Here is a 15,331-nt window from a genome sequence, read left to right as displayed (position 1 = left end):
GATTGTTCTGGAGAGAATGGACTGGCCCAACCCTTGTCTTCCCACATCCCAGTAGGGCTGGGACAATTTACAGGGAGCGACTCTGTGGGAACACTGGACCATGGAAAAAGGGCTTGGGTGCAAATAGCATGGGACCCTTTACATTCATTCAAGAGCTAATGGGATCTGACACATCTTTTTATGTCATGGATGTTTAAGGGGCCCTGGGGAGGACCACACCTCTGTTAGGCAGGACAACCCAAAGGGCCAGGAGCTGGCTGTGCCTGTGTGCCAGAAGATCAGATGGGAAAGAAAACTGGCTTGGCTGAACTTCTGCCTGGAACTGAGGAGAAAAGAATTTTTGACTTTTGGAAGACCAGGTAGGCAATTGAGGACAACTACAAGGGTGTCATGGGGTTATGCAGGGAGAAAATAAGAAGGGTCAAAGCTCAACTTGAACTTAATCTGGTCACTGCCATAGAAGACAATAAAAAAATGTGGTTGTAAATACATCAGCAACAACAATAGGGCTAAGGAGAATCTCCCTCCTTTATGGGATGTGGCTGGGGGCTGCTCTCTTTTCCCAGATATCAAGGGATAGGACAAGAGGCAATGGCCTCAGGTTGTGCCAGGGGAGGTTTAAGTTGGATATTATAGAAAATTGTGTCATTGAAAGGGTGGTCAGGCTTTGGAACAGCTACCCAGGGCAGTGGTGGAGTCCCCATCTCTGGAGGGATTTAAAAAAGGTGATTTGGGCTTGGGGACATGGGTCAGTGACGGCCTTGGCAGAGCTGGGGGAAGTTGCACTGGGTGGCCTTAGAGGGCTTTTCCAACCTAAATGGGTCTGTGGGAAAACCCTGCTCAGGCCAGGGGTGACCCCTCCTGACACCCCATTCCTCTTCTGATGGACCAGAGGAGCCACAGGGAGCTCTGCAGGAGCTTTATGGCCCAAAGGGTGAATGAAGGGGTTGGGGGTGTCCCTGTCCCACCCCCGCTGCCCCTCTGGGTTCTCAGCATGGTCATGGACAGACCTCACTGAGCACCAAAACCCCAGAGCTCATTTCCCTGGGCCCCACCTACAGCCAAGAGCAGAGTGGAGCTCCCAGGGCCTGACTGGGAGCTCCCCAAGTCCCTTGCTCTCCTTCCAAAACAATGAACAAAATCAAACCTGGGATTGCTGGGAGGCCTCTCTAAAGCTGTGCTCTAAAGCTGAGCTGGGGTGATGCAGCCTCAGCCCCTGCAGCTCCCAGAGCTGGGTCTGTGGCTCAGCAGACTGAAGGCTGGGCTGATTCCCATCTTCTTGACAGACAGTTTGACTTACTTTGGTTTTGGGGTTTTTTTTTCCCCTCCTGTTGTTCCTCCTGCCAGCCACAAAGACACTCAACCACCAGTCTGATGCTGCTGCTTTCTCACATTGGAGTGAACTGGTGACAGGATGGATGGACAGGTGGATGTTCAGACATCTCAGACTCACCATAAACTCCATAAACACCATAAACTCAGGCTGTTTTGCTCTCCAGGGCTGGATGGTGGCTCAGCCACAAAGAACCCATCCAGGTTGGATGGGCCTTGGAGAAACATGGTCTAGGGGAAGGTGTCCTTTAAGGTCCTTTCCAACCTCAACCATTCTGGGAGTCTCCCCATGTGGTCACTAGTCCCTCCTGACACTGCTCTGGTGCCAACCAGAGCAACACTGTGCTTGAGCAGTTTTTAGCACTGCTGGCTTGTGCAAACTGGCAAAGCAGCCAGATTTTTCCAGTCTGTCATGAGCTGGACCAGTGCAAAGTCCAGAGATTAAAGGCCTGAATTTGGCCCCTGCTCTCCTGCATCAAAGATATTTCCAAACCTCCAGGGGAAAATCCCAGAACCCCTGTGAACACAGATGTTTTGCTCAGCGCAGTGGGACATACCTTGGACATAGAAGACTCCTGTGGGCAGAGCTGAGGCTTGGAAAGGGAAAAAAAACTTGTCTGGAATAGAAGAACCAAGTGTGTGTGTGTGTGTGTGGCAGAGAGAAGAGAGGGGAAGCAGATTAGGTTTCTTTCTTTTATTATACAGGATTGTATGTACAAGGTCACCTCTCTCCCAAACAGCAGCAGCACAGTCAGTTCATAGCCAAACCTGCAGCTCATCTCTCCAGGCCTGGAGAACAGCTCGGGGCAGACCTTGCACAGGAACGGGGCAAGGGCGGGGCAAGCACGGGTCTCCCTCCAGCCCCTCCTCAAGCAGCCCAAACTAAGAAATGCAAAGAAAACTTTGTGCTTCAAGAGCCATGCGTGCTCCAGGATGGTGCCGGGGCAGGGAAGTGTCACCCCTGGAGCTGTTTTCCCTTCACCCTTCCAGGAGATGCTGTGGATGAGGTTGGAGCACTCAGGACCACGCAGGTGTTGTGTGGGAGGGACTGGCCAGGGGAAGGCGTGGACACTGCTCTGGGTTCCAAGCACTGATGTGTATGTGTGTGTGTGTGTTCTGCAGGGGAAGGGGCGGGCAGGACACACCAGGTCTGAATAAAGTGCTGCGTGAGCTTCAGTCCCGTCTACCCGAGAAAACAGGACGAGCCCAGCAAGGAGAAACGAGGAGCAGGGCTGAGGCTGCTCCCACGCCGAGCCCTCTGCTGACAGCACGGGGCAAAAAGCAGCTGGATCCGGGAGCAGGGGAGGTGCTGGCACACCCACATGCATCGTGCTCGGGGTATTCCCTATCCCAGCCTCGGGCGCTGGAGCTCAGGCAGGAGTGGTCACAGCACTCTCCTGACGTGTCCTGGCTGGGGCAGGAGGAGATGTGGGCAGCCAGGGAAGGGGCTGATGTCTCTGGCTCCAGGCTGCAGGAGTTGGGTGTTCCACATCCCTCCCAGGGAGCAGCTGGTCCAAGGAAAGGGGCTCATCCACATCTGTTGGCACCCCTCACTCTGCAGGGGCTCGCTCAGCCCTGATACCAAACCACTGAAGGTGACGTTTGCTTGCTTTCTCGTGTTTGGGATCACTTGCTTTCCTGCAGCTTCCTCTCCCCTTCCCTCTCCAAGCAGCTTCCCAGAGCACAGCAGCTGCTCCAGCACCAACTCCTTTCCACCTGGAAGTGACCGTGGACACACAGCAGCTCATGGGGCACACGAGAGGTGACAGGAGGTGGCCGTGCTGGAGGACAGCTCACTCCACAGCCTCTGACCCAACAGGATGTTCAGCACAAGAACACAAACTGTCCAAACTGAGACACTACTCCTCCCTCAGGAAATGCTCTGGCTCTCACCTCGCACAGGAAAAACATATTTATTCGGCTGGGCTGAGTGCTCTCTGCTCTCCTGCAAGCAGCTCTAGGACACCTCAGGCTCCCCTGGGGACACACCTGCTCTCCTGGTCTCTGTGGTGGCCCTGGGTTGTGCAGGTCTGGCTCCTGCCTCCACTGCTGCCTGCAGAGCTCTGAATCCATTGCAGGGGTGGTGGGGATCTGCTGGGAGGATGAGTTTTCTTTGCCTTTGCTTTACAGATGGATGGAAGATGTCGGGCCATGTTTCTCCTTTGGATGCCAGGTAGAGATGACAGCAGCACTTCCATTCAGCTTGTCTTGCTCAACGTGCCAGGACAGGGTTTAGCCTCGTGCTTTCCTCACACTGTTGCTCACAGCTGCAAGGAGAGAAGGGGGAGCTACAGCACTGTCCTTGAACCCCAGAGATTTGTCACTCAGGAAAGGGGTGAAGGGCTGGCCAGTGACCCAGCTGAGCAGCCAAGCTCCATGCTAGGAAAACACAGAGGATCAGTGGAAAAGAGCCTCTCCTGAAGCAGCAACCCCCCAAGGCCAACAGGAGAGCTTTGGCTCCATCAGCAGCACGGGAGCTGTACCTGGTTACTGTAGCCTGGCATCCTCCACGTCTGTGTAATGGCTGTTCTCCTGCAGGGAAAAGGGAACCACAAACAGTGAATCACCCTGTGTCCCTCCTGCCCTGCCTGGGACACCTCACATGTGCTCACTCACCAGATGCTCCCCTGCTGTGGGACAGCAGTGCCAGGGTGCTCAGTGTGATGGACCAGCCACAAAACACACCTGGGATGGACACCAGGAGCCAGGGCTGTGCTTTCTGGAACAGCAGAGGCCCAGGGAAAACCACCAGTTTCCTCTGGCTCCTTATTCTGAAATGGCTCTGCCAAACAGACCTGGAGTGTGCAATTCCCTCCAGGGCTTGGAAGTAACAGAACCACAGAATCATTTAGATTGGAAAAGACTTCCAAGATCATCAAGTCAAACCATTAACCCAGCACCTCCATGTTCACTTCCCTGGGCAGCTGTTCCAAGGCCTGACCACCCTTTCAGTGAAGAAATTTCCCTGATCTCCAATCTAAACCTCCCCTGGCAGTGTGAGGCCATTTCCTCTCACTCTGTTTCTTGTTCTCTGGAATTTCCCCGTGCTGCCAAGGTGCATCAGCCCACAAAGGCAAATCAGTGTCCTGATTCTCGGCTGAGCACAGGAACTGGTCCCAGTTTGCAGCAGAACTCATTATCCAGAATGGTAATACTCATCCACCACTCCAAAGGCCACAATAATGGTGCTGAACGGCTCCCCATGCAGGGGTTTGGAAAGCATGGCATGTATTTGGACTGACTTGATGGTCTTGGAAGTCTTTTCCAGCCCTTATGGTTCTCAGTGGAATTTCCTCCTGGAGCTGTTGTGCAGAGCAGCATCACTGGGGGAATGGGGGGCTCAGGAGTGGTGTTTAACCTCCTGCACCGGCTGAGTATTTCGGGATGGAAATGGATCCAGGAGTTGTCTGCAGGGGAAATGAGGGGCTCCAAAAGCAAAGGCAAGACAAAAGGCTCTGCATGAAAGCCAGGGGAGGTGGCCCTGCCCTGGGCAAGAGCCCAGCTGCAGTGGGATGTGCCCTGGAACAGCCTGGGAGCCAGCTGGGAGCCTGTGGGGGAGGATCAGGCCAGCCCAGTGTGAGTGATGTTGTGGCAGTGGTGCCCCTGGGGGGACCTCCACCCCCCTGGCATCTCTGGGAAGGAGCAGGGCTGGAACAAGATACAGGAGACTTTTGGACAGCATCAAGAGTAAGTTCTGACCCAGCTGGGCAGGGGAGACATTGTTCTGGTTCCTGATGGCCAAGGAACACCTGGTCAGGGATATGAAGGTGGAGAGAGAAGCCTTGGCTGCAGAGCCAATGGGACTGTAAACCTGAGTATCCCAGAGAAGTGACCAACACCAAGAGCAGATCAAATTCCTGAACTTAAGAGAGCAGATTTTGGGTTGTTCACCGATCTGCTTGGTAAAATCCCATGTAAGACGGCTCTGGAGGCCAAGGAGGCTGGGACATCTGGACTCCCATGGTGTGACTTCCAGTGGGCACCCAGCATCAACCCCAAAAACTGTTTAGATGCACACTGGGCAGATAAATGACCAGAACTGCATAAAACCAGAAGAAAATCTGACTGCAAATCAACCCGTGTGCTGCAGATACCTGAGCACATCAGGATCCCTTTAGCTTTCCCTCCAGAGCAGCTATCTGTGTGCACAGATCTCCCCTGGAGCAGGGCATCCCTCAAGACACCCCTCAGCTGACACCAGGGCTGGCAGGTGACATTTTTCTTGCTCACATGTGACATTTAAGGCACACACACAATAATCTTTGTATCCCCTACTAAGTGTAGTAAATAGTATTGACCACCAACCCAGCTGCACTTAATATTTTCCATATCCAAATTTATGGCTCAGAACTCAATAAACTCCCTCAGCTCTGAGTGACCTCTGGCTCTTCTCCTGCCACTCCTCTGCCCCTCAGAGCCAAAGCGATTTTAGGGCCCCCATGTGGGTGCCACGCCCATGGACAGCAGGTGGTGACAGCCACACTGGGGTGTGGGATAAAGGAGTCTTTCCCAGGAACTGGGGGGACTTAAGTGCTGTGAGCTCTGCTGAGCTGCCTTGCAGGGCTTGAGAAGCTCCCTGCATATGACCTTCACACACTGCCCCGACCATCCAGAGCGCTTAGGAGCCTGCCTGAGGCTGGCAATACAATATTTCTGGTCTTGATGCCACATCAGGACCAGACAGTTACAGAAAAGAGAGATGTAAGTGAGCTGAAACAGTAATCTTTTTCTTTTCTTCTTAATGAGGACCAGCTCTTCCCAAACCACTGCCAGCAGATGTCTCTCCACTGTCTTCTTACCCCAGCAAAGACAGAGAAATGCACATTTTTTCTTGACAGGCTGTGTGCTGCTTTATTGTCATTAACATCAGCAAGCTTCCCCCTAATTCCTACCATCTGTTTGCCCTGGTGTAATTCAAACCTGGCCTTCCTTTTCCTGACATGGAGCTTGTGCCTTTCTTCTTCCCAGTGCCTGGTATGATGTCTCCCTGCAGCAGGACTGATGGACTCCAGCCATGAGGCCCCAGACCCAAAACAGCTGAAGGACCCGTTCAGAGCCCTCACCCATCATGGCTCAAGCAGGACAGGGCAGGAGAGCACAAACCAGCACACACCAGCTGAGGGTCTTTGGAGCTGGAGGAGCTTCAGGCCTTGGGAAGTGCCATGGATGTGTGGCGTGGTCACCCCAGGGATGGGGGATGAGGAAGAGGAGAGGGATGCTGAGCTTCAGCCTCACTTCTGCTGCCACCAGTGCTGAGGTGGGGAGGGACTGGAGCTGCTCCAGGGGCCACTCAGGGCAGGTCATGCCCTTCTGCCCTGCAGTCCTGTTGGCCTCAGCCTGGATCTGGAGCTGACTTTGTTCCCAGCAAAGTTTTGGTTTGGGATAAATGACAGTGCTGCCAGTGTTACTGCAGTGCCTGGAATGACCTGCTCTGTACCCAAACACTGGGCTCCCATCCAAATGCACAGATCACCAGGATCACCTTGTTTGGGGCAGGACTAGGGGCAGGGGGGCTGATGTGTGCCCCACACATCACTGGGGTTTAAATACTTGTGCCATGGGAAAAGTGCCTATGGAAAGGGACTTTGGATAAGGGCCTGGAGTGACAGGACAAGCGGAATGGTTTCACATTGCCAGAGGGCAGGGTTCGATGGGATATGGGGAAGGAATTGTTCCACCTTGTGAGGTGCCCAGAGAAGCTGTGGATCCCTGGCAGTGCCCGAGGCCAGGTTGGATGGGGCTTGGAGCAGCATGGGATAGTGGAAGGTGTCCCTGCCCACAGCAGGGGGTGGGATGAGAAGTTCTCTAAGGTTCCTTCAAATCCAAACTCTCCTGTGACTCTGTGGATGTCTGCTCAGCTGCAAGGACACTTGCAAATGCAGCTCTAACACAGCCTGTTTTTGCTGTGTGTTTAAATCCATCTAAGAATCACTTGGGAGCAGAGTGGCTTGGTTTAAACCACTCCTAGTTGTGAAATCAAGGACAAATGTCTGTATTACAAGAGCCAACTAGTTTCTTCAGCACCTCCACAGGTGTTTGCATGGGCAGTGCTTCTGAAGGCAGCAGAGTGGCTTGGAAGAACAAGCTGTGAGCAACAATCAGATTTAAACACAGCAATTTCTTTGGAGGAAGGGAAAACAACTTTCCCTGGGGATTTGGCAAGCTCCAGCGAAGCTGTGGCCCACTCCTGGACCCCTCTGCTGCAGGGATGTAGTGCCCCAGCTCTCTTACCAGTTCATCCTCGCACTCGTCCCGGGCCAGCCCCTCGTCCTCGTCCCCGTTGAGCGGCTCCTCGGCGGCGGCCTCGGCCTCGGAGGCCGTGTCCTCCTGGGACACCTCGCTCTTGCTGCTCTCCGCCTTCTTTCGCGCCTCTGCGGGAACAGCGCCTCAGCAACGGGAACCGGGAACGGGGAATGGGAACGGGGCCCTGCGAGCACAGACTGCCCCAACCCACTGCCGGGAACCACCGTGACGGAAACGCCTCCTGCACCGACTGCGGGGGGCTGCTGACTGTGAGGGGCAGCCTGCGACAGCCTGGGGATGGCAGGGAAGGTTCTACTGCCCCCAGCAACAGGGTGGGAACCAGGTAGGATAGGGCAGGATAGGGATAGGGATGGGATAGGGGTAGTGATAGGGATAGGGATAGAGATAGGGATAGGGATGGGGTAGGGATAGGGACAGGGATAGGGGTGAGGATAGGGATAGGGATAGGGATGAGATTGGGATGGGGTAGGGATAGGGATGGGGTAGGGATAGGATAGGGATAGGGATAGAGGTAGAGGTAGGGATGGGACTGGGATGGGATAGGGGTAGGATAGGGCTAGGATAGGGTAAGATAGGGCTAGCACTAGGGTTAGGATAGCGATAGGGCTAGGGATGGGATAGGATAGCAATAAGGGTGGGATAAAGGTGGGATAAGATTAGGATAGGGATAGGGATAGGATAGTATGGGATTAAATAGGATAGTAAATTAATAGGAAAGCAATGGGAAAGGAATAGAAAATAATAGAAAAAACAGGAATAGAAAGGAATAGAATAGAACATAGGATACAATATGATAGGATATTACAGAGTAAAATAGGATAGTAGAACAAAAAAGCAAAATACAAATTATATGACAAAAGAAAAGAAAGTCTCATAATTTTAACCCCCAACTCCATAATTGCAGCGTTTTTGGCATGTAAATTTGGCCTGTGGTTCTACCCAGGAACCTGGGGGTTGACACTTCCCTGCCAGAGCCTGGAGGAAGTTGTGATGCCCAAGGCCAGCCCTGAGGCACCCCCGCACCCCACTGACCTGTAGACAGCTTCTGTTCCTCAGCAATCTGCTCCAGCCGGCCCAGGAGAGCATCAATGTTGGATTTGATCTGTGTCAGCTCAGTTTTGATTGTCTGCAGCTCACTGCTCTTCACTTGGGGAGAGGAAGGAAGGAAGGAAGGAAGGAAGGAAGGAAGGAAGGAAGGAAGGAAGGAAGGAAGGAAGGAAGGAAGGAAGGAAGGAAGGAAGGAAGGAAGGAAGGAAGGAAGGAAGGAAGGAAGGAAGGAAGGAAGGAAGGAAGGAAGGAAGGAAGGAAGGAAGGAAAGGAAGGCACTCAGTGCCCTGCAGAGCAGCCCCACCCCGTGCCTGGCCCAGTGCACCTCTCTGAGCAGGCAGGAAAACCACGGAGGAACCCCAGGCTGGAAACTTGCTGGGAAACTGGCAGGGAAGTTGTGGGGCTGCTCCCAAAGGAGCCCGTGGGTGCTGTGTCCAGGCAGGCTGTGGAGGCCCAGCCCAGGCTTTGGCTCAGGCTGTACCTGCTCCTTCCCCAGGTGCAGCTGGGCTGCTGCTCCCGGGTGTCTGGGGCCTTCTGAGGGTTTTTGGGAGATCCCTGTGCAGCCCCACACACGTCCCCAGCCCTGGCATGTATCAGTGTGCTTTTTAGATACTGCAGCTGCTACCTATATCCCAATAAGCATCTCCTGTGGAAAAGCCACTTGTGGAAGGATTCAGGCAAAGCAGCCAAGCTCGCATATCCACACATGCCATGACTAGGCTCAGCAAGGAGAGGCAAGAAGGGCCTTTGTATGATTCAGTTCCAGCAAGGTTTAGTTCAGCACACTGAGGTGAATCAGGAACCAAAGACCTGCCCATGTGCTGTGTGCAGGCCTAAAACAGGGGTCAGGGACCAATAGTCTGAGGGCATGGGGTAGTACAAAGGTCAGTGACCCATAGGGAAAATGGGGCCAGCCACCCGGAATGCCACCACCAATAGGGAAACAAGGAAAGGAGAAACCACAAGAACCAGGAGCATGGGGAGAGACCGGGGCCGGCCGCACTGTGCACAGCACCACGGGGAGGGCTTTCTTCATCCTGGGCAGGGAAGACTCTATGGTCCATCCTCCCAAGGCAACGCCCTGGGAATTGCCCCGAGGGCTTCCAGGGACTCCGCACTGGCCCATACTCACACTTGATCTTGGCCGAGCTGTTGATGGCGGCCGACCTGGCGAAGAGCTTGACGGGCAGCGTGGCCTTGACGCGCCGCACCAGCGGGATGGTGACGCGCGGCCGCTTCACCGGCACCACCCGCGGCACCGGCGACACCCGGCCCCGGTACTCGAAGATCCTGAGGGGAAGGGGAGGGAAGGGCAGGCGGGTGGGGCCGGGCAGCCCTGTGCGAGGTGCCCCAGCCCCGGCCCCGCAGCGTTCTCGGGATCGGGGCCGGCGGACACCACCCCACAGCCCGGGCCGGGCCCCGGAGCCCGCCCGCCCCGCAGAGCCCCCGGGCTGCGGCCTCACCTGTCGTAGAAGTCGTCTCTGTAATAGTCATAATCGAAGTCGTAGCCGCTGCAGAGACAGTCAGGGCGTCAGGGGTTAATTAGTGCTGGTAATTCATTATTATTGCTCCCTCGGCACCTGCTGAGCGCCCCCAGGGCCATGGGGGTGAATAAATGGATCCCCCTCCCTGAGGGACTCTCCTGACTGAAGGGAGATGGGCCGGGCCCGGGGGACACCGGGGACTGAAGGCACTGGGGACGGTGATGTTGGCAGAGGGGTGTCAACCTGCTTATCCCCAGGAGGAGCAAGAAGATGTGGGTGGAGAAAAGTCGGGATGAAGGAGATATTTATGGGGATTTTTTAAATTTAAATCTCTCCGCCCTCCCTCAGCCAGACAATGACCACGTCCTATTTTCTTAAGCTTGAGCTGCATTTTAACCCAAAGTAGGAGCATTCCCCACTCCCGGGAGACCCAGTAGCCCTTCCCCCCTTGGTGCAGGTGGTTTTTCTCAAGGCAGCACAATCCAGATGGTCTGACCCCTCGCACTGGCAGCAGCTGTCCCAGCAGGACACAGCACCTGCCCTGGTGTGCTGGGACTCGGTTAACACTGCCCAAAGTCAGAGATGTTCTGGTGCTCTCCTCTCTGCTCTGAACAAACACAGCTAGTGCAAAGCACTAAAAGCACTTTTTCCAGAAAGCAAAGTCTGTCCTGCCTCCTGGAAGTGGCTGAAAAGAACGAGAGATTGATGGGGGAGAGGAAAGGGCTAAGCCCCGAGGAACTGGGGACAGGGAAGGAGGATGACCACCCAGGTGTGTAGCTGAGAGTTAATTTGGTGTCCTGCATCTTGGACAGAAGTGACAAGAACAGTGTGTGGCTGACTGGGATGGCTGGTGGGAAGTGTTGTTTGGAGCAGAATTCCAGGCTGGACCCAGGAGGTCTGTCCTGCCTATTCTGACACTGAGCTTCCCAGCCAGTGTTTAGTTGCAGTAACTGGCTGGCTTCTGAAATATGATTTTTCCATGTTCCTTGTGTTCCCCAGATGCTTGTGGCAGCATCTGGAGACCCAGCCTGTGCCTAGGGAGAACCTGAGCACGTGTGGATGGCTGGAGACACCAGAGCTGCTTTGGGGCCAAGGGGCTGGTTCCAGGGTTAAGGACAAGAAGGTGGCTTGTGCAGCTCCTGCCCCAGTCAGGCCCTGCCATGGGGACTTCAGTGAGGAGATATTCCATAAAGCTGGGCCTTATCTCTGATCAGCTGCCGCCTGTGGCATTCCCAGCTGGCTGAGGATGGGATGGGCAGTGCAGGGTCTCACTGCTGAGCAAGGAGACTGGTGGGGAGATGTGACTGTGGAGGTGGAATCACCACAACCCTCCCAGATTCTACTGCATGGTGGAAAAGAGCCATTTTTGACAAATTCCAGATTCTTTTCAGGCACCCTCCCCTTCTGACCTGAGTCGTAGCTAACATTCCTGCTGGGCTCAGAGGAGACAGGAATATCCCACAGCCTCTGTCCCAACCACTGCATGAGCTGTGTGTATTTATTCCCTCTTCTGGATTGAAAGGGAAAGGCAATTCCTCCCAGGGCAGCTGTTGCTGGAATGAACCCAGCTGTTTGTGGGGCTGAGGGGATGGACAGCATGGAATGAGGCACTTCCATGGAGCTTTTTGTGATGGGTAACTGGATTTTTGTTCTAACTGGGGGTGAAACCTGGAGATATAAAAACTCTCCAAGAAAATAGCTCCCCTCAGCCTGCCAATTCACTTTGATGTCTAAGGATGTTTGACTCCAGGTCTGTTTGAATCCAATAAATACAAAATGCCATCAAAATAGGAAGCCATTTGAAAGGAAAATTGAAGTAGGATGCTTCTACGCTGTCAGACTCTCCCTCTTCAATTTTTTCCCTCTCCTTAGATGCAACTCAAATGAAATTGCTGCAATTTTGTAATATTTTCAATCCTGACAGGCTCTGGTGAAGAGCTCCTGGCTCTCTCCAGCAGAGCCAGTGTTCTCCCCAGTCCCAGGCAAGAGGAGACAGTGGCATCTCCCCGTGGCTCCAGGGCTCCAAGCGGGATGAGGCAGAGCCTTCATTCACAGCACAAACTCTCTCCATGAGCAGCTGCTCGTGCTGGGAGGGTCCCTGTGGCTTGGAGACCACGAGGCAGCTTTAAGCATTTGTTCATAAACAACACAAAGCTTGGGGGTGTCTGGGGAGGGGACTTGGCTCCAGCACCAATAGGATGAAGCTCAGCCTCAGCTATTTGTAGATCCCACCTGGAGAAGGCTGGAGAAGAGCTGGAGAAGGACAGGGATGCCCAAAAGCTCAGGTGAAGCCTCTTCCCACACCAGTCCATCTGCTGGATGAAATGGCTAATGACCCCTGTCAATGTTACTGCACGGGTTTTTCCCTGTTTCCACAGGGAACGTGGGAGCAAAGCTGGGCAACCCTGTGCTTTCCTGGTGGGAATCACTCCTAGCAGGTTTGCAGGGCATTCCCAGAGGCAGTGAGGGGTCACACCATGCCTGGACTGCAGGCCAGGGGCCCCAGAGCATCTGTGGGTGCTAAGCCCAAGGGTGGGGGGTTCTCCTGCCCTGGCCCTGAATCTTTATGGGACTGGAGACACTTCCACCGTCCCCAAAGGAATTAGGGGCATAATTATCCCAGGGAGCTAGTCCTGAGCTCCCAAAACACAAACCCAGCCTCTGCAGTGCTGCTTGGATTCCTGCTGACCATGGGGCAGCCCTCAAGGCAGGCAGGGGGCTGGAATGAGGGATTTGGGGCAGCCTGTGGCTGAATGACCCTGCTGTAACACACCAGTCACTCATGGCTCAACAGATGATGCCAGGGAGGCAGGGGCTGGATGGTTTTAGCAGCATCCCTGGAATCAGCCTTTGAGCACAGGGCAGGTCTTCCAGAATGATTCCAGGAAAAAAGCTGGTTAAGACAGTGCCTTAGCACGGGTGATTTATCCTGAAAATTCCGCTGCACATTGGACAAACCATGCTGAGACTGAGGGATGATTCCTCAGTGACCTGGCAGCTCTGTCTTTGTGTACAGGAAGAGTTTTTGCTGTTTTTCAGTCAGCTGGTGACACTGCACCCTTCCAGAATAAAGCAGGGACAACCAGAGTGAAAGGCTGGAAAGCAGGAAGGCTTCAAGGAACACCATGCTTCCACCTCCTGATGCACTGCCTCTGCTTTGCTGGCCTTCAGCAATCAAACAACATTTTTACTGCCTCAGGTTCAAAATGCAACTGTTCATAACTGAGGGGTGATTGTTTGCATGTGCTGCCTCCCCACCACGTTTGTGGGGCCACTTCTGAGCCTGGACCTGAACAGCAAATGTGCATTTGAGCATCTGTGCTTTCATTACTGCCTGATACTGCTAATCATGAGTGCCACGGTGAGCTCAGCTCCCACCCTTCTGTCATGGCATTACTGCAGTGGGCAAAGCTGTGCTGGAAAGCTGCTTGGAAAATGTGGCATTGATCAGACAGGGATCTTGTGGAGCTGTATGAGACTCCTTCCTGCTGCACACAGCCAAGGCAGTGGGAAATAAGGCAATGTGGGATGAAGCCTGGCATTCCCAGAGTGCTGGGGCTGCTGGAGGCTGGGACGTCATTGCTCACCTCCCCCTCTGCCCTGGGGCTGCTCTCAGCCCTGTCCATGTGGATTTGGCACTGGGATGTCACTGCTCCAGCACCAGGGCCTGAGAGGGGTGTTTGGGGATGGGCTGACACCAGGTTTGGGTGTACACAGGGGATAGATACCAGTGTTCACTGGCTGTGACAGTCAGTCAGCAGTGTTTTGTCCCTGTCACCTCTTCAGAGACCCCTCCTAGGGCCACTGCACTGCAGACACTCAGCAGCTCTTGCTTGGGTTATCCTCTCTGTCCTTTTGGCCATGGAGCAGCTTTAGCCTCAGCTCTGCAGGGGATTTGTGCCTCCAAAAGCCCCGAGTGGCACTGGCAAAGCCACCCCCCCTTCCCAGCCAGCCGACAGCATCTGGGTGGGATCTCTGGCACCGACCTGAACGTAGCCCCAAATGCCCCAGGAAATCCTGTCCAGACATTTGCTGTGCAGGAAAAAAAAACAAACAAGTGTTGCCAGAAGGCAGATTTGGAGAGGCAGTGAGTGACTCCCTGGGGACAGGGTCACAGCAGCTCACATGCCCAACTGTGGTGGTGGCCAATGTGCCAGGCAGGGGCAGCCAAGGACCTTCCTCGTGCAAATGGATGCTCTGGGACATGGCAGAGAGAAGGAGGGAGGCCCAGAGATCCAAGAGTGGAGGAGAGCAGTGATGGCAGCAAGGCTTTGTGAGAAGTGAAGGTGCCTTGTGTGGAGACACCTGAGAAAACTGATGGTGGTGTGACCCTGGGTGCAGGTGGATGGGAGGCTACATCCCCCAGGATTTCTGTTAAACACCTGGACACCCACCTAGGCTGGTGGATAGGCGAAAATGCCACAACTGTTGTTCCCTGTGTGTTCAAAATGGAATTTCCCTTGCCTTCCCTTCCCCTCGGCCCTCCCATGCAGACTTGGAGTGAGGCAAAGCAAAACCCAGCCTTTGAAAAAAAATCCTCTGCTGCATTTAACACAGCACTTCTATAAATTACATTGCTGTGATTTTTGAAGTCTAACATTTAGGAAAATTGATGGTGGTTTGGGAAGCTGTAACCACAGCTCACTGCAAACCTGGGATCCCTGTTTTCCAGGTGATATCGTAAGTTCTGCCAGTCCAGATGGCAAAGTTTTAATCTGACAGCCAGTCTGGGATGAAATATTGCTGGAGCTCGGAGCAGTGCAGTTCTCTGGCCCATATTTTAGCATATCCATATTTGCGGGAGGGAGCAAACATCTCTCTCAGCAGTCTGGAATTCTGAAATATTGGTCATTCCAGAGGAAGGGATTAGTGCTCCAGGCATGGCTGAGCAGTAAATGAAAAGCTCGTTAGTGCAAGATGTATGGAAGGAGCTGATGTGTGTTATGGCCCCAGCCCCACATGAGCAGTCCACGTGCAGCTGAACAACAGGATTGGTGTCATCTCTGCTCCCATCTCCTTCCCCTCAAGTGGCATCCCCTGGGAATCCAGAGAGCCATGTCCTGTGAAAGGCCAAAGGGTCCCAGGGTGGGAGGAGAAAAATTCCTGGAAGCTGCCAGGAGGGAGCAGGGCTGAGGGCTGGAAGGAACCCAGGGATGCCCTGTGGGTGTTGGGAGGCTGCTGGGGCTCTCGGGGCTCTGGCTGTG

General features: G+C 54.1%; 1 protein-coding gene across 7 annotated transcripts in view; it reads right to left on the bottom strand.

The window, feature by feature from the left end:
* Positions 1-2,019: 2,019 nt before the first annotated feature.
* The window catches only part of RALY (RALY heterogeneous nuclear ribonucleoprotein), a 115,274-nt gene continuing 101,962 nt past the window's right edge, over positions 2,020-15,331 (bottom strand). For 6 of the 7 annotated variants that reach the window (XM_083873075.1, XM_083873076.1, XM_083873078.1 and 3 more), the window contains 6 exons: positions 10,107-10,154; positions 9,776-9,933; positions 8,629-8,742; positions 7,564-7,703; positions 3,816-3,864; positions 2,020-3,599 (listed from right to left, as the gene is read on the bottom strand). In XM_083873075.1, the coding sequence (XP_083729201.1) occupies positions 3,820-3,864; positions 7,564-7,703; positions 8,629-8,742; positions 9,776-9,933; positions 10,107-10,154 (505 nt within the window). In that variant the 3' untranslated portion in view covers positions 2,020-3,599; positions 3,816-3,819. Of the gene's footprint in view, positions 3,600-3,815; positions 3,865-3,895; positions 4,018-7,563; positions 7,704-8,628; positions 8,743-9,775; positions 9,934-10,106; positions 10,155-15,331 lie in introns of those variants that run through there. The other variant, XM_083873080.1, reaches the window with a different exon arrangement.

This window comes from Zosterops lateralis (assembly GCF_965231275.1).
Source record: "Zosterops lateralis genome assembly, chromosome: 16".
NCBI lineage: Eukaryota > Metazoa > Chordata > Aves > Passeriformes > Zosteropidae > Zosterops > Zosterops lateralis.
Note: the sequence above shows the minus strand (reverse complement) of the source record. Positions and strands in the feature narration are given on the sequence as shown.